Below are 25,626 nucleotides of genomic sequence, written 5' to 3'. Positions count from 1 at the left end.
TGTATACCAGGTTCACAGAACAATATATCATAAACCATTCATGCCGAGTGCTCTCCTACTTGTTTAACTTCTCTCTAAACAGAATCCAGTTCATTTTGAAATGAACAGCAAGATTGCATTCCAAATTGATATACTACAGACAACATAGAATATACGTTTCACAACAATTAAAGCTTTGAGCTTCCTACAGCGCTGATTATATATTGGCAAACTGAACAAAACTCAAGTGCCAAGTCTTAATAATCATTAATAACCATTAAGTTTTTCATTTCAATAAATCTTTAACAAATTTGCTTATCTTTTTATAACATCTTCTGAGTCTTGAGCTTAATTATATTTTTAATGAAGGGAACGTTTTCATTATTTATGCATTAATAATTTTAACTGACTGGTACCAGCTGCAATATTCATTCCTTTAAAATTTATTGTAATTCAAACTAAAAAAACATTTTTTATACAACACTGGTAAACCTTGAGAACTGTGAAAGAGGTATATTAAACACTTTTCAAATTCATGGCAAAGTTAAACAAGAGTGCTGCAGAGCAAATGCCTATGTTCCTTCATTCTTGTGTGTTCAGTCGAACAATGGGCATAACTCAATAATTATTGCAGCCAGTTATGCCCTTTGTAAAACATGTGCATACTTCTCTCGCAACATGTGTGCCAAGTTTCATTTGAACATCTATTTGGAACATCTCCATTGAAAACAACCTAGGATGTATGCCTGTACATCAGTAGAAGTAGTTCGTATTAATTAATGGTAGTGTTTTAACATGTACCTTGCATTACTAAGTTGATTGCCAGTGAGGTGTATTATTGCATAAATAATTAAGATTCCCAAGATTAAAGTCATTAAATTTAACTGCTAAATTTACTATGCAATCTACTTGCAGCTATTAATATAAAAATTTCTGACAATGTTAACCGTCCAAATACATCCAAGGTTGTTTTCGATGGAAAATGGCCAAGATGATCCGGATGTTGAATATCCTGAGCTGATTAGAGTTAGGGCCGAGGTTAAAGTTTTTGCACAACCCTGACAACAGCAAGGCAATCACAATAGCCCAATTTTATTTCAATGGACAAGCTAACAAAGCCAAAAAATCAACAAGAAAGGTCTATTTTTCAGAGAAAATGATACGCCAAAGGTAGAATCCACTAGCATGGTATACACTGTAGTATAAATCTTTTTTTGACAAAGCGTTATTATCATCAAATCTGAAAACCATAAGACTTAAATGTTGAATGTAGCTACAGGGATGTGATTGAACTGGCAGCTGTAGGGTTGTGACCATGGGTTTGGGTGGTGCTTTAGGTCCCAATTGGGGTCAAAGGGGGGTGGAGCGCCCTGCTGCAAAAGCTGTACTAGCTATTTAGAAGCCCTTTTAAGCGCTTTCCTGACTTTTATATTTGGGGCAAACTGGAGTATCAATACTAACAACAAATAAAGTAAAAACAAAAAGCATCTAATTAAGAACTTTTTTTCAGTTACAATTTTTTTTTAATTTTTTGTCCTGGGAGCCATCAGATCTAGGGATATCTGGGAATCCACGGACAAATCACATCCCTGACTATAACATTCTTAAACTTTGAATATAATTCAGATAAATATGAATTCAGGCTGTGCTTAAAACCTCGGGAGTTTCACCCATGCAAAAGGACAAAGGATAACTCTTGTGTAATATGTAAAATGCTTGGTAATGAAAGACATACAAACCTGTGAGGAAGGACAAGTTCATTCACCCATGCATAGGAATTGATGGGTGGAAAATCTAGGGATTTTTTTAGAATCTTTTATGCATTAGCGTTTTGACTGATTATTACGAAATTTCAGTTCGTGTAAGTAGGTAGGTAGGTAATTTAGTTATTGTCCAAATATGTAGTGATAAAAGAGCTTGTCACACATTTTATCCAAGAAAATTATAAAAAGAAATTCAGAAATGTGATGATTTACTTTAAATTACATTAAAATGAAAATAAATATGAAGTCTTTTCATTGAAACTAAAAGTTGTTGATGTGTGTGTAATCATAGAGTTTAAAAGTTCATTAAAAAAGGTAATAAAACAGTGTTACAGACTAAAAACTCTCTGTTGTGAATCATAAATAATACAAAATACCAAAATCCTGTAAGTGTGTGTTCGAAAGGGAGAAAGAGATAAAAACCACAAGCCATAAGCCCAGTGCAGCCGGATGCAAAAACTTCTATGCGTTGGCCAAGACAGAACCACTGGCTCAACAAGGTAATACCTGTTCCCGATCTTTTTGTCTTATCTACGCTAGATTTACTCTTGGTTGAGGACACAGATGTAGTGGAGGAGGTCGAATCTCTGCGTACAATGCCTGCACGAGATGCTCCAGGCAAACTTGATCCTGCTATACGGCTTGATGCCCCAGATTTAGCACCCATGTTGCCTGCAGTGCTAGATTTGCTGGTGTTGGTGTTTGCCAGGCGTGAACTGGTTGGGGTAGTGTTTGCCGGGCGTGTTGTTGAACGTGTTGTGTTCGACATACCTGTCCCTGACCGTTTTGACGTGGCTGATGACGATGCAAGGGTTCTTGTGGGCGTTGATCTTTTCCTGTCGTCGTCACTACTTGTGCTGCCTGTGGACCTCTAAATAAGTACAACAGATTCATAATAATCAGCTTTCATAATGGAAAAGGAGGTTGAGTTCAATACAAGTTGATGTTAATTTTTGCGTCATTCAACTACTGTCTTTTTTTGTGATGCAAAAAAAACAACCAAACTTGCTTGGTGTTGGTGCAAATATTTCTATACTATCATGCACAAACTGATAAATCATTAAAATAACGCACTAAATCAAATTAAAAACTACACCAAAGGCTGACAGTCAATTTCATCTGAAGCCTTCTAAATAATTACATAAGAATCCTTGAGGCTAAATCCAATGGGCGGAGACATCAGAGCAAACAATAAGTAATAAATGTAGATAGAAAGTAGTTTATGCAACATATTTTCAATGCACCAAATTGACGTCATTTCTGTTGATTGAAACTCATAACAAATAGGTAAGGTATGTATTGGAGGCAAACATGTGATCTTATCTGCATGAGATGTCGTTTACAATATAATTAAATTGTATGATGTTGCAGTTACCTTGAAATGTAAAACAGCGAAAGGCTGTAAATTATAAGACTTTGTGAATTCCTTTCCATCATACTAATACTCTTTAAAAAAACTTATCTTTTTTACAGTTATGATTTTGATTATTCCTGGAATTTAAAAAACAGTTATAGTATTAACTTAATTTTCCACTAGATAATCTCTTACCTAAACATTGGCTTGGACTTACCCTATTGCCATAACTGTGGATGCCATCTTTTTGAATAGATCGCAATCTGGACTCTGTCTTTGGCTTGGAGCCTTCAAGAGACTTTAGACTGCTGTTGGATTTGCGTAGTTCTTCGTCCTGAATAGAGTCATGAAATTACAATATAAAGACAAACCAAACTGATGTTTCATTCTACAGACTTATTGCACCTATTTTTCTGAAATGCATATTTTTATTTTTTTTATTTTTGAAGGGACCGCTGTCTTTTTTAACACAAAAATGCTGTACATAGCCTTTAGGTGAAGTCATGTTACATAAAGAAATCAAAATGTTATTTTAAGTCTGTGACTAAAAGGGGTAAATTGAATGAATATTTCATGGGGTATTTGGTTTAACTTACACTTAAATTGTAATTGTTCAGGGCTGTCCTAAAACATATCTATTTTACCGGAAATATGTTTGTTTTCTCTTCCTTCTGTCTTTGTTTGTATCGTTAAAACCCTACACATAACTTGTATTTATTTTAATGTTGTAAATATGATATCTTACAATAAACAAATATTGACCGGACTTGGCTTTGTTTTAAGTGAAATAAAGTTGTCTATTTTTATTTATATTTCGCCAACTAGTTTCATTTTTTGTCTGTCAAAATTCATTGAACAAAACATTAAATTGGTGTGCCTTATAAACCAATAAAGTGTATAAAACAAGTAGAGCTCTGAGACTGGTGTAAAAAATAAACACTCAACAATTGACATTCAATACCCATGTGAAATGTATCTTAGTTGTCAACTAACTTCTTTTAATAGTTTAAAAGCATGACTGTTATCCATCATTTTAAATGCCAAAAACTCCCTCACATCCATTAACTTTTAAAGTGCATTTCCTTCGCTGAATTTAACACTGTGATATCAATTCAGTTTTGGAAATTGATTCGTAGAATAGAATTTTTAATTGGACAATATTACATCATGACCTCGACATCTGAGGAATATAAACCATTATCGAAATGTCAACAGGCAAAGCGTGCAGATCTCAGTTAAATGTGTGTAGGTCCAAATAACAATAGTTGTTTTGTTTCATTTCAGCTTCAGCCAAAAAACAAATAAAATGGTTTGGTAAGGGTTACATCCTTTTCAAAAACAGGCTTTTAATTTTTATTTTTTATTTTATTAGGCTTTATTTAAGTATGTAAAAGTCATCATTGGACAATAGTGTTAAAGTAATCTTCTGTATACATCTTTAATGGTTTTAAACTACATACTGAAAAACACTTAACAAACATATTTTTTTACCAAATGACTAAAAATGGTAGGTTGGCGACTATCAGGTGACCCCAACCAAAGGCCTTGTGAAAACAGGTTTGAGCTACTATGAATCCATTTCCTGGGTAGAAATCAGGACTGGAGTGCTGTTTGAAAAGTTGTACCTCTTGTGGTGTTTGAATCAACAGCCTCATGGAATAGGAGCATACCCCTTCACTGCTAGACCACGGTCACACACCCAGAACACTAACACTTTCATGTAAAGAATCAATACATTTTTACCAGCAAGATTTACATTTTTTACCAGCAAGATTTACATTTACTTTCGGTATTCTCTTTTCATTACCTGGTTAAGGTTAGTTTTCCGTGCCCCAGGGCCGGTCCTGCTGGTGGTTGGGTTAGATGCAGGTGCCCGCCCTGCGGGTTTGTCCCCCAATCGTCCTACACGAGATGTAGTCCCAACTCCTGTAGTTCCAGGGGATGTCTTTGGTTTTCTGCTTACTGGGCCTGGGGTGCAGAAATTTGGTGATTGCAGTAAGCAAAGGAATGAAAATATGACACAATAACTTCAATTTACAATGAAGATTGTTTCTAAAATGGGTGCAAAACTAAAAGATGTCCATGTTACGTGATACACAAACATTTATTTTATGTCTGATATACATAAATTATATTCGAATTAAATAAACATAAACTAAATTAGCTGGTAGAGCTATTTTCTGACAAAAAGCAAATCAAATAACATATTAATAATGCAACGAAGAACCTAGAAGATAATAAATAAGTACATTCAAATAAGATTGAAGTTATATAGTATTAGCAAAATAGTTGAGACTTAGAATAATATTATATTAAATGATTATAAATACATTGATCCTAATTGAAGAAAGAACATAACAAACATATAAGAAAACTAGAATGGGCTTTTGAGAAAAGCGCATGTCTCCCCCGAAGGCTTAGTAAGAATTAGAGGTGTAAAGTACTGATACATCTGGCTGGAAAGCAGGGTGTGGAGTAACATCTCTACAATTTTTGGTAAACATATGTGAAAGATATTACACGCAAATGATTTTTACATGGAAGGTCACCACGACCTTGACTATTGACCTTGTTACCCCCAAAACAATTGGAATCATCTAGACATCATGACCAACCTCACTTCAAAGTTGGGTGAACCTAGATCAAAGCATTCTCCTGATATTGCACGGAAATATTTTTTTACATTAGAGGTCACAGCGACGTTGACCTTTGACCTTGTGACCCCCCAAAATATAGGAGTTTTCTAAACCTCATGATCAACCTCCCTACCAAGTTTGGTGAACCTAGGTCAAACCATTGTCAAGATATTGAGCGGAAATGTTTTTTACATTGGGGGTCGCCGCGACCTTGACCTTTGACCTAGTGACCCCAAAAACAATAGGGATCTTCTACACCTCATGACCAACCTCCCTACCAAGTTTGGTGAACCTAGGTCAAACCGTTCTCAAGATTTTGAGCAGAAATGTTTTTTATATTGGGGGTCGCTGCGACCTTGACCTTTGACCTAGTGACCCCAAAAACAATAGGGATCCTCTACACCTCACGACCAACCTCCCTACCAAGTTTGGTGATCCTAGGTCATGCGGTTTTCCAGTTATCGATCGGAAACGAAGTGTGACGTACGGACGGACTGACGGACTGACGGACTACCGGACAGGGCAAAAACAATATGTCTCCCCCAGAGAGGGGGAGACATAATTAAAATTACCATTGTTGATAAGACGCAGGATATCAGCATGTTTGTGAAAAACCCTTACCTGGGCCAGTATTCTGTTGTACATTGGGTTGCGTCTTGTGGGCATCCCCTCCTGGACCATTGACCACGGGCTGGGCTGGGTTAGGGATAGTTTTTCCCGGGATGGGGCCAGGGGAAGGGACAAATATTGTGGAGTTAGGGCTGCTATCTGTAGAATGGTTGGTAGGTGTTGGTGTGTCACCGTTCATACTTGGCTGCTCCTCCAAGGGCCCACTGAAGAAAACAAATACACTGTTGTAAGTAAAGAAGGATTTAATATTATTTCTTGGAACTCAAGAAGGATGTGAATTTAAAACCAAGAGCATTTACCTTATGATTTGATGATATCAAATTTTAAACCTGGCATAAGTTGACAAAACCAATTTAGACGCCAAACGGTGACATGTAGAGCCTGTTTAAAGAGCCTTGGCACAGACACAGCTCTTCCGTGCAATTGCAACACAGAATTACATTGAGCTGAACAATTTGTGCGAGCTCCAACACTACGACTTCCATGGAAAGTTTATTTAAAATCCTATAATGCATGATTAAGATACAGCCCGGAAAAGGTTCAGTCAAGGCCTGTCCTATCAATTGTACTCATTTTTACAATAAACCTCTATGTGTGACCTCGACCTATGAGGTACAGACCTGAGACTTGTATGGTACACGCCACTTTGTCGTCATTAACATTTATGTCAAGTTTCTTGGAAATCATGTAATGCTTTGTTAAGAGGTGCCCCAAACAAGGTACAATCCTTTCAAAAGTACTCATTTCAATTTTTGACTTCAAAGTGTGACCTTGACCTTTGAGGTACAGACCAGGCCTTTCAACAATACTCAAACTGATGTTTAACCTCTAAATGTGACCTTGACCTTTGAGGTACAGACCAGGCCTATCAACAATACTCAAACTGATGTTTAACCTCTAAATGTGACCTTGACCTTAGAGGTACAGACCTAGGTGACAGCATCAGCATGGTGATCTTTAATGGCAAGTTTTTTTGAAAATCCTAATAATGCATGGTCATGGTACAATCCGGACAAGGACCATTTCAACATTTAACCTCTTATGTGTGACTATGACCTTCAAGGTAAAGAAATGGGTCTAGTGGGCTACACGACATTTCATCATGGTGAACCTTCATTGCAAGTTTTTTGAAAATCCTCTAATGCATGGTCAAGATACAGTCCTGACAAGGCTCAATCCAGATGGACGCAAGCACCAACTGACGCACGAACATACACAGAAATGCCATTATGACAACTTTGTCTCGCTTACTGCAAGCAGGCTTGACAAAAAAGGATTTTGTGGGAGGTTCAAGAGATTTGGAGACACGAAATGAAGTCATATGACCTTTAACCTTAAGATATAACCTTGACCTTAAACTGAGCTTGGGCTCTGCACATTGTCTCAATATGCTGAACATTTGTGGCAAGTTATTTCCAAATCCTTCTAGAGGTTCCAGTGATATGGAGCAGACAAGAATTGTAATCATATGACCTCTAAGTGTGACCTTGACTTTTGAACAAAGCTGGCTGTACTATGCATTCTACACATCGCGTTTCAATATGTTGAACATTTGTGGTAAGTTATTTCAAAATCCTTCAAGCGTTTCAATTATAGAGTGGGAACCATTTTTGACAGATGGATAGACAGACAACTCGAGCAAAAACTAAATGTCTTCCCATTTATGAGGGAGACATAATAATATCTCTCTATTTGATAGAGATTCTATACCATGACTGGGTATTAATGCTATTTTCATGAAAAAGATTGAAAATAGTCTTTTGACAAAAGTGTCATTACTTTAATGGAGTCATTTGGAAGGTCAAAAGCAGGTTCACAAATTAGGCACTTCTGTAACAGTAGATGAATAAATACAGATTTTCCCTAACCGTTTTGTGAATGGGCCAGGCCTTTTAGAATTGTAAAAATAGGGAAAAAATGCCTAAAATTAACAATAGTATATTTCATACAAAGAAACAAAGGCAAAGCCCCAGTTAAGCCTTGGTTTGAATACTTTAGAGCCTAAGATTGCACAGAAACCTATCTGTATTAGTTGTTAAGACTAGTAAAAAAAATTGTAATCATTTTTTGACGATAAATCCACTGGAACATATTAACCAATGTTAACAATTTTGTTCCTCACTTGGTTAATGGCATGTGGTGACTGGAGTCTGGTAGACGTGTGTTCGAGTCAGACACAGTTCGTCTGTACTGGTATTCGCCAGACCGTCTCTCATCCTTAAAACTATTTGACAGGCTCAGACCCGGCTTCCTGTTACACGAAAGCGCAAGTATATCAATAATTATAGTGGTCATATTTCATAATCACACCAATACAGTTCACAATATGCAGGGCTATCTCTCAGAAGTAGGGAAATGTGTCATGCACAAACATTTCTTAGTAATGACAGGATTCTAATGACAGGCAAAAAATGCATATATACCTTTGCAATATTTTTTCCCATTTCTATAAACAACATTAATAGATAAGAAAACCTACAGAGGAATTATGACACTTAATTAGGGGAAAAACTTACTTGTTAAGGTGGGGAATGGGATCAAATTTCAGCCCAAAATTGTCAGAAAGACAGCCCTCAGATTAGAATTAATTAACAGACACAAACCAAAAATTAACAGACCACTTAAAAAAACAAAACAGGGTAGGTTCATATTGAGAACAGTAGACATAAAATTCAGTTCATTCTCAAATATTGAAAAATTGTTGATAATCAGTATGAAATATTATTACATGTTTTTAAGATAATGATTGAAATAAAACAGTGCACATTACGAGAAGTGCACACAACAAAAGGAAGATAAATTATGCATGTTTTTTTAGAGGCACCTTATTAAGGGTACACCATCTTGATTTGTTCTCAAGAAGTGCAAAAGATCCAATCCCACTGTTATTTCATCTAATGTCTAAAGGGAATTTAAGGCATGCACCAGAACTAGAGGTAAAGGGTTAAAGGCATGCACAGTTGCAATATCAAACGACCAAACATCGAAAGCCAGCCTCCACATAAAAAAGTTAATGTATGCATTAGTGTCCACACCACAACAAAAGCTTTCATGAACATCAATTCCTGTTCAGCCAGGCCAACTGTGTTTGCTGTGGGCATAGCCAGTGCCAACAATTTATGATGAGAATTATTCATTATTTTATGTCAGGCCATATTCAGAGTTTTTCATTACATTTTAAAGATTATGTAACACATTAGCACCGCAACAGGATGCCAACGCTCGTCAGAATTTCACAGTCAATGACAGGGAAAATTTTAATCCAGAATAAATGAACTTGCTACGCATGTGAGTAGATACATAAGTCATGCTGATCACATGCACCAAGTTTTTTATGTTTAATAGCAGAATTTTTATCAAGTTATTAAAAGATGCATTCTCAAAGACTGACTGTTTTGAGTTTTTAAATTTTCATGTTTAATAAAACAGAATGTTATTTTTATTAAGTAATTTAAGTTAAGGTGAAGGAGAACATGAAAGTGTCCACTTGATGCCAACAGCCAGAATGATGACAACAACAACAACACCAAGTCAATGACAATACCTTGACGTCTTTTCTTCGAAGTAACAGACAAAATATGTAAGCTGTTTTACTGAGTCATACCTTTGTACCCCATAAGGGTCACATGGTGGGTTATTTGGAATATACTGTTGATCTTGGTTTCCATGGTAACCTTCATGGTATCCATAAGGTGGCGGATTGCCATGGTAATCATGCTGGTGATCATCATGCCTTCCATGTTGAAAATTAGAATATTCATTTACACCATGAGAAATAGCATGTTGTCTCCCGGGACGTGAGGAGTATTCTGTGCTCTGGGAACTTCTCTCATTTCTTTCATGGTCATTCACTGTGTTTTTATCATTTGAAAGACAAGCTGAAGCTAAATATGAATATGCACCACTTCCTTGTTTTTGGGAGTAAGTAGCACTGTGATTTGATGTATTATGAGGCGACTGGCCATACTGGGGTGAATATCCTGGACTAGATACCAATCCCTGGGTATTGGAACTCTCCTGGCGACCATCTTGTCCCCTTGACCTACCATCACTGTTACCATAGTTACCTGGACTGGAGTTTGAGTACACACTGCTAGCAGGACTACTGAAGTCATTAGGTGAACTTCCAATTGACCTGCCACCTGGAGTGTGACCATACTGTTGATGACCAATCGGGTTGTTATAGACAGGTGAAGCAGAGGTATTCATGTGTTGTTCTCTTTGATACTGCTGTTGCTGTTGAATAGGTTGTTGTTCTGAGTAGGGTGTTCTATGGACAACATGGCTGTCATATGTTGGAGGTACATGTCCACTTCTGCTAGTTAATGGATAATTTGATCCATTTGGAGAGACACAATTCTGATTGGCCGATGGAGAGTATTGAGCTCCCCTTGGAGAAATCTGATTGGCTGATAAAGAGTGTGTTGCCAATGGGGAAGTTCTATTGGCTGATGCTGAGTGAGGTGACTTCTGATTGGTCAAGGTTGAAGAAGATGGCTGCCATGCTTGAGTGTTGTAGAGTGGGGAGTTGCTTTTAAAGTAGAAGCTGTAAAGACAACAAGGCATGATGCAAACAGAAATATGCTCACAAAGAAACAAAGCATTGCAATATTGAAAACAATAAAAGGCAAACTGTTAGTTTGAAAAAGAAATTGCATTAGCAAACACTTTCAATTGACACATACTTTATCCGTCGATGATCATTTTCTTCAGAGAAAGAAAGTCTTGTGTAGATTCTAGACTAAAATATGCAGTTTATTGAATTGCTTTCAAAAACAAATTTCTTTGAAACTGTCAATTCAGGCAATATTTGTAATGGAAGGAAAACAAATTATCCCTTTAGTTGGTCTTTGGAAGTTACAAACATATGAACATATTGCATGCTGAGAAACAGCATCCTATGGAGTAAATCACTCCGATCTGAAGATCATTTCTAACCAAAGGAGACATTCAGAATGATATATATGACAGACTGTAGAATTCCAAAGAAAGATAATTCAATAAATTTCACTTATTTCAGCTTCATCAATTTTGAAAACAGGCTTGCAGTTGATCTGAAAAAATATGAGGATACTTTTATGAATTTCTCTCTCTTTTGAAAGTTTTAAATTTTTTGTACTTCTTCACGAATATTTCCCCTTTTATTCTTCTACCTGGTGTCTTGAAAATTGAAGGTGATGAATGTTTTTCTGATGTGTGAATATTTTACTGGGCTTTATCACAAATATTAATGAGATGGTTGTGAAAAAATTCTTGAACCAGTATGTCATACATACTAACCAATTCCCCTGTTAACAAATTTTTAATTTTGAACAAGAAGTTATTAATAAGATGAAAGTTCCAATCTGTACATAAGTTAAAACCAATCAACCAACTAGATTAAACAAGGAGAACTTAGATATTTACCACCAAAAGACAACATTTTAACATTGTTTTCATGAAGATGTCTCTTTGACATTAATATTCATACTTGTTCTAAAGCTGCACTCTCACAAATATACCATTTTTACTACATTTTTTTTTTATTTTTTGTCTTGGAAAGAGCAAATTTTTGTGTGAATATCTGCAAACCAATGATAAAAGATTGCTGACAAAAGATCAGATAGCAGATTTTCATATTTCCCTTCGAAAAGTAACGTTTTATGGCTTAAACCGTTTAAGAAAAATGCATAAAACATCAATTTTTGAACTTAAATATAAAAATCTTCAATCTATTTTTTGTCAGCAGTCTTATTCAAATGATTTTTATGGTTTTTGCAAAAAGAAATGGCTCAATCAAGACAAAAAAAAAGTTGTCAAAAATGTTCACTCTGTAAGAGTGCAGCTTTAGAAGGTATTTACCACCATTAGACAACATTTTAACATTGTTTTCATGAAGATGTCTCATTGACATTAATATTCATACTTGTTTTGAAATGGAAATGCTTGCTGAATACTAATATGTAATAAAAATGGACATTATAGAATATATCAAGTTATATTTGTTCTTACCTGTTATCAGACTTTAAATGGCCAATTTTTCAATCTTTTAATACCAAAAATGCTTATTTAAAAGAAATCAGTTATTTTTATCATCTTTCTAATACAAATACAACCCTTTCAAATGATGCAAAGACATGATAAGGTCACCAAAAGAATCCTAACATTCATATAATTATACAAAGGATACTTAGAAATATTTTATTTTTCCTGTTTTGAAAGAATATATCTCCCCACCCTGCCACCATTTATTGCCAAGGTTTCCAATTTTGAGGATTTACAACTGTTTCATTAATATTATAGAACGTATCATATCAGTTAATTAAACTCTAAAAATATATATATAAATATATATATATATATACATACATTATTATTTTTAATAATACTCTGACATTTAAGAAATTATTAATCTCTTTTTTTGTAATTTATGGGGGAAAAATATGTCAATGTAAGCAAACATGAGATTTGTTAAAATTCTCCACTTTCTCGATAGTTGTTTTATACTGAACAATAAATATTATACATAGTATAAAAGGTTTGTCAAGGAAACAAGTACTATGTTCATCAATTTGTGTTACTTTATTAAATTCTAGATTATTTTAACCTTTGATATTAGGAGAATGACTACTGTCACAAATGCTGAATTCCTGACATTTTCATAATGGAAACATTAGACTGAAAATAAATTAAACATTCCCCCACCAATGAAAAGGTATGGCGTTCATATGACACAATTTTACAAGCTTACTCTTATACAAACTTAATAATTACATGATCAATTTGAAAATAGTCTTGACATTCCGTTGAATTCCATTTATTAGGAAAACAATCGGAAGCCATCTCCATTACCCCATACCATGAACAAAGAAAATTGTCAAAAACTCAGCGTAAATATATAACTTAGTATTAAACTAAATGAAAGCCAAAAACACCCCTAAAGTACCTAACACTGCTGTCAACGGTATGACGCCTTGGGTGCACAACTCTGTAATCACCAAACAATAAACCTGTGTAAATTATCTCCCTTGATGGTTCTATTAATATAAAGGTCTTGCTTCTTGTTTGTATTTATGTATTAATGAATGATGACTGTATCTTCACTTGCCCAAATTCCTAGTATATCCCTCTGCAAAGTACCAAAACCCAATGTGTAGTAGCCCAACTCTATATCAATCATAGTAAGATTAAAGTTAAATTTTCTACACGCCCAAAAGGTTTGACTAGTTTTTGACTGTCAAACTAGTGCAAATTTCAATAACTTAAAAACTTGGTTGTTCCTTCTATTATTATAGGAGCAATAATCATGCTTTGGGGCATGCTTTTCAGTGGTTAAATTTCACATCTAAAGCTAATGTCTAAATGTTATTTGCAAATGAAAATAAGGATAAAAGCATGCCTATGGAACATTTTGAGCAAAATACTTACAAAACGTAAACAAAGCAACTTTTCTTGTTCTAACCGTAATGCAATACTTGTGATGTTGAAACTGTTCAGTGCCCTTACACTGGTCCTAATATTGTTAACATTGTAATCAATATTAAATTTTGTATATCGTTAGTAGATAGAGAACCTATTCCTACATACACAATTATTATCTCTCCCATTTGTCCTACAGGTAACCCCTCTCTACCTAATGGCCAATCCCAGTCTTCCTACACTGTAGCCCATCTCTGTAACACAATAACCCACATTCCTTCATATTTCCTACACTATAACCCATCTCTGTAACTGTTGCCCATCTCTGTAATACAATAAACCCCATTCTTACATATTTCCTACACTGTTACCCATATATGTAACACAATAACTCATATTCCTACATATTTTCTTAACTGTTACCCAAGTCTGTTAAAAATGACCCACACTCAAACATATATCCTAAACTGTTACCAAACTCTATTACTTAATAATACACATTCCTATGTCTTTTTTACCCTGTTACAATCTCTGTTAAACAGTGACCAACAATCCAACATAGATCTCCTATGGTGTTTACCCATCTTTGTTAGACAAGGGCACACTTTCCAAAACATTTCCTGCACTGTTACTAAACTCTGACTCGCAACCCCCTTTGCCAAAACTTCGACCTTTCAAAGTTACACCAAGACCTAAAATCCCTCAATGTCCTCTATTTCAAAGTTCACCAAACATTGACCCACACTCCAACAGTTTCCTACACTATGACCTACTTGTTCTCATTCCTGTGCCGGGCCTCCTCCTCCCTTCTTGCCTGTTCCTCAGCTCTCCTAGCTTCTGCTTCTGCAGCAAGTCTCTGCTCTTCATGGCGCTTGCTCTCCTCAACCTTCAAATAATAAATAGCAAGAGCTGTCACAGTATGTGACGAATGCCCCCGAATGTGACATTGACCTATGAACAAGGTCAGTACATGAAAAGTTAAAGATCAAACAAATACTTAATTATGGCAAGTTATTTTAAATTGCCTCTGAACATAAAAAATACCACCCATACTTGACAACCTACATTCTTATGTCCTTATATTCAGCATTCCATTGTGAATAAACATTAAGTGTATCTTTCACCTAAGAGGTAGGGACATGGGTCTTGCACGTGACACGTCGTCTTGGTATGTCGAACACATGTGACAAGTTATTTTAAAATCTGTCCATACAAGAAAAAGTTACAGCCCGAACATAACAACCAATACTCTGTGAATACATTGTGAATAAACACCTAAGTGCAGTCTTCCCAAAATGTGCTGGTCCGGCAAATTTTGTATGGGTCTAGCATGTCTTCCGAAAATGACGGTCCAGATGACCGACATATTTTGCTACGACTAGCGAAATGTCAATAAAAACTTTTGCTGATTATTTGCCTTTGCGGTAGTTAGTCAATCCCATACTGATATTGACGTCACATAAGATCGCCAAAAGTCGGATATTTCGGATTTCCGATATGCAATCCTAGTTTTTAGATTGGTTCTTGGTTTGCAACAAAGTACAATCAAAATCATCGGCACTCAATTTACTTCATCTGCAGTCAAAATGGCGGCAGTTGGTGGAATTACCGGACGACCGAAAAACAGAAAGCACCTTAATGGCGGCGTCAATGTAGTGTTTATATGTCGTTGTCTTTTATGAACTAAATCAGGAAAGCATTAAAAACAGTTGACATTCATTTTTTTTACTCTTTATGTATACTATGTAATGACATATTTGTTCGGACAGGCAAATATTTTTTCCGACAGGCAAAAAACTTCCAAAGTGCCTGTCCGGTGGACAGGCAGAATTTTTACTATTTCCAGAAGACTGTAAGTGTGACCTTGACCTAAGAGGTAGGGACACGGATCTTGCACGCGACATGTCGTCTTGGTATGCCGAACACATGTGGCAAGTCGTTTTAAAATCTGTCCATACAAGGGAAAGTTACAGCCCGGACACAAGTTATTGAGCCGGACACACGGACAGACGGACGGACGGTGCGATTTTAATATGCCCACCTTCAGGGGCATAATAAAACAATCCTCTTGGATTTTTGTAAATAACAATATTAATCCCTTATGCTAAGGGTAAATAAAGAGAAAGCACAAAGACTTGCCCAAACAAAATATCAACTCCACACTGTACATCTCTTTGCAGGTACAGGACAGCCTGTTGTACGCACTTCCCTCTGTATGTTCAGGAGAGCTTGTATCCACCTCTCCGTGCATATTCAAAAGAGCCTTTTGTACTTGTGCCTGTTAGGAGACCTTCTTGTACCCACCTGTTTGTCAAGAGAAGTCTCTCTGTACCCATTACCTTGTGCATATTCATAGGAGCTTGTTGTACCCACCTCTCTTTGCTTGTTCAATAGAGCCTGTTGCTCCTCCTGTATCCGCTGAGCAGCTCTCCGTCTTGCCTCCCTCTCCTCCTCCTCTGCAGCCTGAACCCTTTGTACAGCTGTTCTCCGCTCTTCTTCCTCCTCATGTTGGATTCTCAGCAGCTCTGCAGCTTTCTTCTTGCTCTCATACTCTTGTTTCTGTCTTTGAAGCTCCTGCAATTATAGAAAACCTTTCCAGACATTCTGATACAAGCACCACAAGAAAATTGTTATGCATGTCATTTTATTAAAAATCAATTGGCCTTACTTCACATTCATGTACACATATGTTGTATGTGTATCAAGTTTTATGAGATACTACTGATTACAATTCATTCATAGCAAATTATGTTTATCGTCCTTCCTGACTAAACTGTGCTCTAAACAAGGGTTTTTGGCTGTTTTCCAAATGTGAACTGCCATTTGAACACTTACACAGGATTCATTAGTTTAAAGTAACAATTTTCTTTTCAGAATCGGGATGAGTACCAAATGTTTTCATTAAAAATTATGGGAGGCAACTCCAGTAATTTTTATCAGCTAGGTGTACAAGTAAGCTAGGCATGGACAACAGAAAAAAGAACATTTTGGACGAATATACTTGTTGTCCCCCCTCCCTATATTTGTAAATCAATCCTTTTAAAGCGAGGAGGAAATTTCCCCCTGTTCTTTTTATTTCCAGATAAGACACAATGCAAACATGCAGAAAAATATGCTATTTAAGTAAAATTATAAAGCACACTTAAGTCTTGGATACAAGTTTAAACTTGACATAAAACTATCAAATGCGAGGAAGTTAGATGGTGATAATAATATCATTAAAAATTAATCACAAAAGCTAAAAAAAAAAAAAATTTAAAGTATCAAATAAAATAATATCTTGGGCTACAGGCATGCGACCTTTTATATGTTACTTTAAGCCATGCATGAGGAATTTTATCAAAATATGCACAAAGCTTAGCAAATTGTGTGAAGAATATTTTACAAGACTATTAAAAAAGCATCATATGAATAAATCTTTCAAGTTATGAACAACTAACTGGACTGGATATATACAGTATAAAGATCAAGGTTCGAAATGTCCTTATCTATACTTAGCTACCAGAAGAAAATAAATGTAGACATGTAACCTATTGGTTCTTAAAATTTGAGTTAACTTGTGAGCTAGCAATTTTCAAAGGAAGGAAATACTCCTCAGTATCAAAGTTGCAGTGATAATATGTTGAATAAATTCTAAATCAGACAATTCCCATGTCATGCACAGGCCTTTTTTTCAACTAGTATTTTAAACAGATGATTTACAGAGAAAGAACAGCATACAAACCCTAGTAAACTCATCCTCAAGGCTTGTCCCCAGGATACTACCCTGTGGGACCCCAGGGGATACGAGTCCCACCCCAGGCCCAGGACCCTGGGGGGTTGGGGGAGTGAGAGGTGTTGTCCCCTGGGGGCTTGGATAGAGAGTGGGTGGGGTTGGGGCATTGCTGTACAGGGGCTTGGGCAATGTTTGTGGGGGTATCACTGTCGGTATTTGGTTCGACGCCAGCATAACTGGCGAAACTCCTGACTGTCCTTCAGGTGAATATGAATGTGTCTGCTCCGTTGAAGGCACTCTGGTAAGGCCACGAGGTGGAGGCGGAGGGGTGGTTTCCGGAATCCCCTCCCTAGATAGTCGACTGTTCACCCGCATGGGTGGTTCAGGCGGAGGTCTACGAGGCTCTCTGTATGTTACTGCCGGGGCTGGGTAACAGGGCTCTCTACACACAGCTGCTGCTGCTCGCATGGCCAGGTTGTTACTCTCAACAATGTGAGGGAGGTCAACACCATTCTGGAAAGTGGGCAACATAAACAACTCATGCATAATGCACGCCATGCACAAAATATAAAGGGCTCTAGATAAGGGGACCGTCATGTTCACATCATTTTAACTATACATTATTAAATTATTTAAGATAAGAGCGATTGTTTCATTATTCAATTGTTAGTTTCTCAGAATTCGATGTGTCATATTCAATTGTAATACAAATTCAAATATAAAAGGAACAAAACTTTGAATTAAAATGAGATACGAAGGCAATTCATAACATTATCAAACTGGTCTGAGATATTATGCCTACAAACACTGACACCAAGTTTATCATGTTAGGTTAACAAATACTGCTTTCAATAACTGTCTGCACAATATATAAATCTTCGTTTTCTAATGCAAGAGGAGAATACTCTAAATGTACTGACAGATTAACCCCAAGATCAAACTTGACTGAGACATTTCGCCTGCTGTCACTGTTATCAAATTCCATCATGATTAGATAATACAGACTTAGGTGATTGTGTCCACAAGGTTTGGCTGACACCAATACCAAAAGCAATACCTGTATATGTTGCCTACAAGGTGACACAATACACTCAGTCATACTTTTACTTCAAAACAAATTTCAATTTAAATCAAATGTTTTATAACTAATTCAAACCCTTATCTTGAGCCTGGCATATAGTCTAAATACATGAATGGTTATATTTTGTTTACAATAATGATTGGTAGATAAACACAGTGAATGCATAATTATATTAAACTATAAAGATATCGCCTATTGCATAACATTCTACATGTAAAAAGAAAACAACAAAATAGTCATTCATGCCGAAATGATACATGTATATTGTTCTCTTAACTATTTCAAGTAAAAAATCAGAAAATAATAATAATATTCAATCAAAAGTATTATAATTAGTAAAACAAGTCTTAATGTTCTTTCACAAATACAAACTACAAGCTAAGAGCAACCAATTGAGATTATAGCCACCATAAGCAAAGTCTGATGTTAGAACAGTAGCTTTTCCATGTCTCCAAACTAAAAACCCTCACACATGGTATTTGCACAACCTATGAACCTTAGTTTAGTTTTTACTTAAACAATATATATAATTCAAAAGCATTTTAGAAAAAAAACAAGTCTTCCTTTAAGTGATGGATACATTGCATCTCGTGGTTATAGAAAACTGTAAGAATTAAAAGTAAAATCTATAAGAATCCAGGGATAGATAATAATCAGTGTATGTAATAAATAATGCAATGATGTTAGATATATAATCAATGCTGCAATGATGTTAGATATATAATCAATGATGCTATGATGTTAGATATGTGATCAATGATGCTATGATGTTAGATACATAATCAATGATGCTATGATGTTAGATATATAATCAATGATGCTATGATGTTAGATATATAATCAATGATGCAATGATGTTAGATATGTGATCAATGATGCAATGATGTTAGATACGTAATCAATGCTGCAATGATGTTAGATATGTAATCAATGATGCAATGATGTTAGATACGTAATCAATGATGTTACATATGTAATCAATGATGCAATGATGTTAGATACGAAATCAATGATGCAATGATGTTACATATGTAATCAATGATGCAATGATGTTACATATGTAATCAATGATGCAATGATGTTAGATATGTAATCAATGATGCAATGATGTTACATATGTAATCAATGATGCAATGATGTTACATATGTAATCAATGATGCAATGATGTTAGATACGTAATCAATGATGCAATGATGTTACATACGTAATCAATGATGCAATGATGTTACATGTAATCTATGATGCAATGATGTTACATATGTTATCAATGATGCTATGATGTTACATATGTAATCAATGATGCTATGATGTTAGATATGTGATCAATGATGCAATGATGTTAGATATGTAATCAATGATGCTATGATGTTACATATGTAATCGATGATGCTATGATGTTACATATGAAATCAATGATGCAATGATGTAAGATATGTAATCAATGATGGTATGATGTTACGTAGGTGTAATCAATGATGCAATGATGTTACATTTGTAATCAATGATGCTATGATGTTACATATGTAATCAATGATGCTATGATGTTAGATATGTGATCAATGATGCTATGATGTTAGATATGTGATCAATGATGCAATGATGTTAGATATGTAATCAATGATGCAATGATGTTACATATGTAATCAATGATGCTATGATGTTACATATGTAATCGATGATGCTATGATGTTACATATGAAATCAATGATGCAATGATGTAAGATATGTAATCAATGATGGTATGATGTTACGTAGGTGTAATCAATGATGCAATGATGTTACATTTGTAATCAATGATGCTATGATGTTACATATGTAATCAATGATGCTATGATGTTACATATGTAATCAATGATGCTATGATGTTAGATATGTGATCAATGATGCAATGATGTTAGATATGTAATCAATGATGCTATGATGTTACATATGTAATCAATGATGCTATGTTACATATGTAATCAATGATGATATGATGTTAGATATGTGATCAATGATGCAATGATGTTAGATATGTAATCAATGATGCTATGATGTTAGATATGTAATCAATGATGCAATGATGTTAGATACGTAATCAATGATGCTATGATGTTAGATATGTGATCAATGATGCTATGATGTTAGATATGTGATCAATGATGCTATGATGTTAGATATGTGATCAATGATGCGATGATGTTAGGTATGTTGTCAATGATGCTGTGATGTTAGGTATGTAATCAATGATGCTATGATGTTAGGTATGTAATCAATGATGCTATGATGTTAGGTATGTAATCAATGATGCTATGATGTTAGGTATGTAATCAATGATGCTATGATGTTAGGTTTGTAATCAATGATGCAAGAGATGAAGTCAATAATGCTAGGAATGTAGTCAATGATGTTTGATATGTGGTCAACAATGCATGCATGTAGTCAATGATATGTAGTCAATGATATGTAGTCAATGATTTGTAGTCAATGATGTTTGATATGTGGTCATCAATGCATGTATGTAGTCAATAATATGTAGTAGTCAATGTAGTTGCTGGTATTTATTGGGGGGAGGGGGGGGCAATATATTTGTTTTGGCCCAACATTTGGGGCATCCATGGATGAAAAGTAAGTCTCTAGTCTTAAAATTGCACCTTGAGGTCAGGGAAATCACTTCTTTCATATATGTAATAGAATTGCAAAGGGGTTTTCTCTGATGTGCTTATAATACAATGCTGATTAAGATAAACCCAACTGGAAGGTGATAGTATCAAATAACAAGTTCACATCCTCCATTCTATATACCTCTTGAGGTGACCATCCACACTTGTCCACGCTATCTGTGGTACTGTATCCCGAGTCACTGCTGAGAACAGTGTGTCGCTTCCATTTGTCAGGATTGTCCAAAAGTGTACGAAACTCCTCTGTCGACCTGGAATCATGTGTGTGAAATAAAGTTACATTAGCTCATGTCTCTCCTAGAGAGGTTCTTTGGCCAGAATCTGATTTAATCACATAGAAAGCTTCAGGGGAAAATAACTGGCAAATTTCCATTACCATAAGTGGATTTATTAAATAAGCAATTTAGTAGTAACTGGTTCTTACATCCGTGTTTCCTAGTGTACAGCAATTGGCGCAGAAAACACGGAAGTTCTTGAACATTTGCTTATTAAAAAATTAATGGTTAAGTAAAGCAACAATACACATTAACTATCACACTTATATATATATATCTATATCTATGTGATATCATAACATAAATACATTATAATCATTGTCTTATCCCATCCTGGCTTTAAATATTTCCATTTCCATACAGCACAGTGCATATCCATATCGGTACCCTCTTTGCGAAATCTACTGAAACGGTACCCTCTTTGCACATGCCCCGGTTATTCTCTGCTGAAAACAAATCGGCGATGGACAACAAGCCAGCAAATGTTCATTCAACTTATGAAAGGAGGTATGTCATGTGCAAAAGAAGTATACCACGGAACACTAGAATGTTGTAGCTATGTCTGTTTTAGTAATGTGCTCATTTTTCAATTACTGCAACTCCACAATAAGCTACACAATATCTATATGTCTTGCCTCGCCCACCGCCTCTGCATGTTCCGCGGGCTTAAATGAACCACTGGTTTGATTATGTACACCCTATACATATTACATGTATTCAATTATATATCATATTCATACAAATGGCAAGTAACAGTTTAAAATATGTGGTAAATTTATAAAAACACTCTACTTTCGGTTTTGCAGCCGCACGGGATACCTCTTTGCTATTATTTTTTTTATATCACAGGTACCCTCTCACCCGGGTACCCTCGTAGCACTGTATCGAGTTAAGTCACATGTTTTTACTTTGTTATCGTAGTTTTGCGTTGATCGTTTTATATGTGATAGAGAATGTTGATATATATATATAGGATCAAAATTAAAAAAGTCAAACATTCTCCATTGCTTTAAAAAATGAGAGAGAGGGTATCTGTGATATAAACAATCAATAGCAAAGAGGTATCCCGTGCCGCCGCAAAACCAAAAGTAGGGTGTTTTTATGAATTACCACAAATTTTAGACTTTAAATTGCCATTTGTAAGAATATGATATATAAATGAATACATGTAATATGTATGGGGTGTACATAATCAAACCAGTGGTTCATTTAAGCCCGCAGAACATGCAGAGGCGGTGGGCGAGGCAAGACATATCATTATTGTGTAGCTTATTGTCAGGGCTTTTTCTGCCCATTTTGGGAAAAAGACCCTAGACATTTTGGGAAATTTTCCGTCGTGAAAATGCGGAAATTGGGAAATTTTACAGTGAAAAGAAAAAGCTGTCCAGTCTCCTGTGAATTAGGAAATGAGTTAATATTAGTTTATTTTCCCTATAAAGGACACACAATGGCTGAAATATCAATCCTTGGGGTGTAAATATCTATTGCAATAAATCATGACAGATAATATTTCATATCTCTGAATGTGATGAAAATCAATGATTTCTGAGTTCAATTACCAAAAAAACTTCACATCACATAATTTATTAGGATGTTGAAAATGAACCAGTACAGGTAAAAAGAATTTCTAAACAAAAAAAAACAAAAAAAAATAAAAATTTTGGATTGGGATTTTTTTCTGAAGATTGGGAAAAATATCTTATATTTTGCTTTGGGAACGGGTCCGATAGTCGGACCTGTGGGTACTATAGAAAAAGCCCTGATTGTGGAGTTGCAGTTATTGAAAAATGGGCACATTACATCGCCGATTTGTTTTCAGCAGAGAATGACCGGGGCATGTGCAAAGAGGGTACTGTTACAGTAGATTTCGCAAAGAGGGTACCGATATGGATATGCACCGTGTACAGTGTACCGATATGGATATGCACCGTGTACAGTGTACAATGCTCTCACTGAGCATTATTTTTTGCAGCTCCTATATACACACATTATTAATGCTTTGTATTTCACATTATTAATTATACTTAGGCTTGCAAGCAATTCATGTAAAGTTTGGTTCAAACAAATCTGTTGTTTTGATTATGCATTTTTCTTGAAAGTAAATCAATGCCTGAATAATGTTCAGTTAATACAAGCAGGATTTCACAAAATCTTAAGTAGTTTCAGAAAGTATGACTAGTCTACATAGGCTCTATTTGTATAGTTGTCATCAGATGCGGGTAAATTACTTAAAAAAGTAATTGATTAATTTATTATCATATCACTATTTCCAGTAATCAATTACTTTAAGATAACTGCATTATATTCAATTCATCAATCAATTATGATCATTTTCCATGAAAGTTATAATGATGAACAATTACTTTCTTGTGTATAATAGGCTCAAAATCATATCTATGTTTGTAAGAATCTTGCATTGCCCACAATTAAATTGCACCTGTTTTTATCCTCCAAGATTACTTAAAGAGTCATTAAAAAACAATGGCAAGCCTCATAAAATCTGTAAATCTACCTGTTCATTTTAATGTTTGGATTTAAAGGGCCAAGGCTATTTTTTTGTGTGGTTAGGATTACATCTTGTCCAAACACAGGCAAGGTACACTATCAACCACACAGTTTATGCAGATTTTGCTATGCCCAGCAATTTTTCTTACTGCTGATGTTATCCATTTTATCTTTTTCTCACATTTCCCCAAGATATAAGCATATCGCACCCCTAAATCATTACTATAATTCACACCAAACCAACCCTAAATTTATTTTTATGTCGTTTACAAATCACTAAAGGCTCGGAAATAATAAACTAGTTTATATAAGCTTGTTTGGGAAGACAGCTATAAACTGATATATGGATCTCCCTCGCACCTATTTCCTGGGTGGAAACTAGCATTGGTGTCTTAATATTTAGGCCAAGGTAATTTAACAATGGCGAGACCATTGAGTCAAGGCTAAGTTACTTAATTACGGTCAAGCAGGACTCTTACCCAGACACTGCGGGAGGCAGGGATTTGCGGAACCGTTTCATGTCGATCTCACTCAGCATGCCCAGTCTCGCCTTGTCTTCGCGTATCGCAGTAATTTGCAGATATTTCATTATGTGTTGTTTTCCCCTTGTACAAACCTGAAAAAGGCAAGATCAAATATGTTGGACTTGTACGCAATCTAATTCATTCTCAACTCCTCAGCCATTTTCCATTAAAAACAACCTCAAATGTATATGGACTGTTTACATATCAGAAATCTTAATATTTAACTACACTGCAAGTAGATTGCGTAGTAGACAAGACATGTTAAAACACTACATAAGTTAATACTATTATTTAAAATTTTACAAGTTAATACAATTATTTAAAATTTTACTAACTATTTCTATTGATATACAGGCATACATCCAATGTTGTTATTGATGGAAAATGGCCGAAGAGTTCCAAATACAATTTCATTATGATTGTCAATTCTTTATGTAAACGGATTGTACAGGTATTTCGTCGGTACACACAGATACTCTGAATCAATTAATCATTTACACCTTAACAATTCATTTACATAGATATAAGTCTTGAATGAAATTTAGGATATTTTGATCAAAAACAAAATTCGAGATTTTAAAGATATCTCCAAGACACAGCATAAAGGGGAATTTGTTTGGGTTTTCTCTCTCTCAAACTCGCATCAATGACATTTTCTTCTACTTAGTTAAAGGGACTGTACACCAGATTGGCACCAAAATTATTTTTTTCTGTAACGATTCTCAAGACAATTACCTAATAGAATGTGTTAAGCTTTGATATCATAATTGTAAAAAAAAAGAACCAAAATGTAAAAAAAAAATTGTGTCAGAGACCGGGTTCGAACCCGCATCGCCAAAATTGAAGTCCAGCGCCGTATCTACTGAGCTACGACGTCTTACTCTAATTGGGTGACATAATTAAGCTATACACCTACATCGGTAATATCACGTGATAACACTGACTAGCCAATCACGCATAAGGAATGAATTCTACCTGGTAGACATACCCAGTAATCTTTTTTAATGGGAAAATATGAAATAACTATTAAACTTATATAAATTGTAAACTATGTGGTACTTCAGTTAGTAAGTTTCTATGCATTGTTCACATCGATGCCAAGTTT

General features: G+C 35.3%; 1 protein-coding gene across 6 annotated transcripts in view; it reads right to left on the bottom strand.

Moving 5' to 3' along the window:
- LOC128220542 (leucine-rich repeat and calponin homology domain-containing protein 2-like) overlaps positions 1 to 25,626 on the bottom strand; it is a 61,596-nt gene that overhangs the window by 25,362 nt on the left and 10,608 nt on the right. For 2 of the 6 annotated variants that reach the window (XM_052928978.1, XM_052928977.1), the window contains exons 5-15: positions 24,477 to 24,613; positions 21,342 to 21,468; positions 17,485 to 17,988; positions 16,134 to 16,334; positions 14,534 to 14,646; positions 9,967 to 10,908; positions 8,485 to 8,613; positions 6,354 to 6,565; positions 4,904 to 5,064; positions 3,314 to 3,430; positions 2,250 to 2,613 (exon numbers count right to left, since the gene is read on the bottom strand). In XM_052928978.1, coding sequence (XP_052784938.1) covers positions 2,250 to 2,613; positions 3,314 to 3,430; positions 4,904 to 5,064; positions 6,354 to 6,565; positions 8,485 to 8,613; positions 9,967 to 10,908; positions 14,534 to 14,646; positions 16,134 to 16,334; positions 17,485 to 17,988; positions 21,342 to 21,468; positions 24,477 to 24,613 — 3,007 coding nt within the window. The remainder of the gene's footprint in view (positions 1 to 2,249; positions 2,614 to 3,313; positions 3,431 to 4,903; positions 5,065 to 6,353; positions 6,566 to 8,484; positions 8,614 to 9,966; positions 10,909 to 14,533; positions 14,647 to 16,133; positions 16,335 to 17,484; positions 17,989 to 21,341; positions 21,469 to 24,476; positions 24,614 to 25,626) is intronic. The other 4 variants (XM_052928980.1, XM_052928979.1, XM_052928982.1 and 1 more) reach the window with 3 other exon arrangements.

Source organism: Mya arenaria, chromosome 15 (assembly GCF_026914265.1).
Source record: "Mya arenaria isolate MELC-2E11 chromosome 15, ASM2691426v1".
Taxonomy (NCBI): domain Eukaryota; kingdom Metazoa; phylum Mollusca; class Bivalvia; order Myida; family Myidae; genus Mya; species Mya arenaria.
This window is presented reverse-complemented; position numbering and strand designations above follow the sequence as displayed.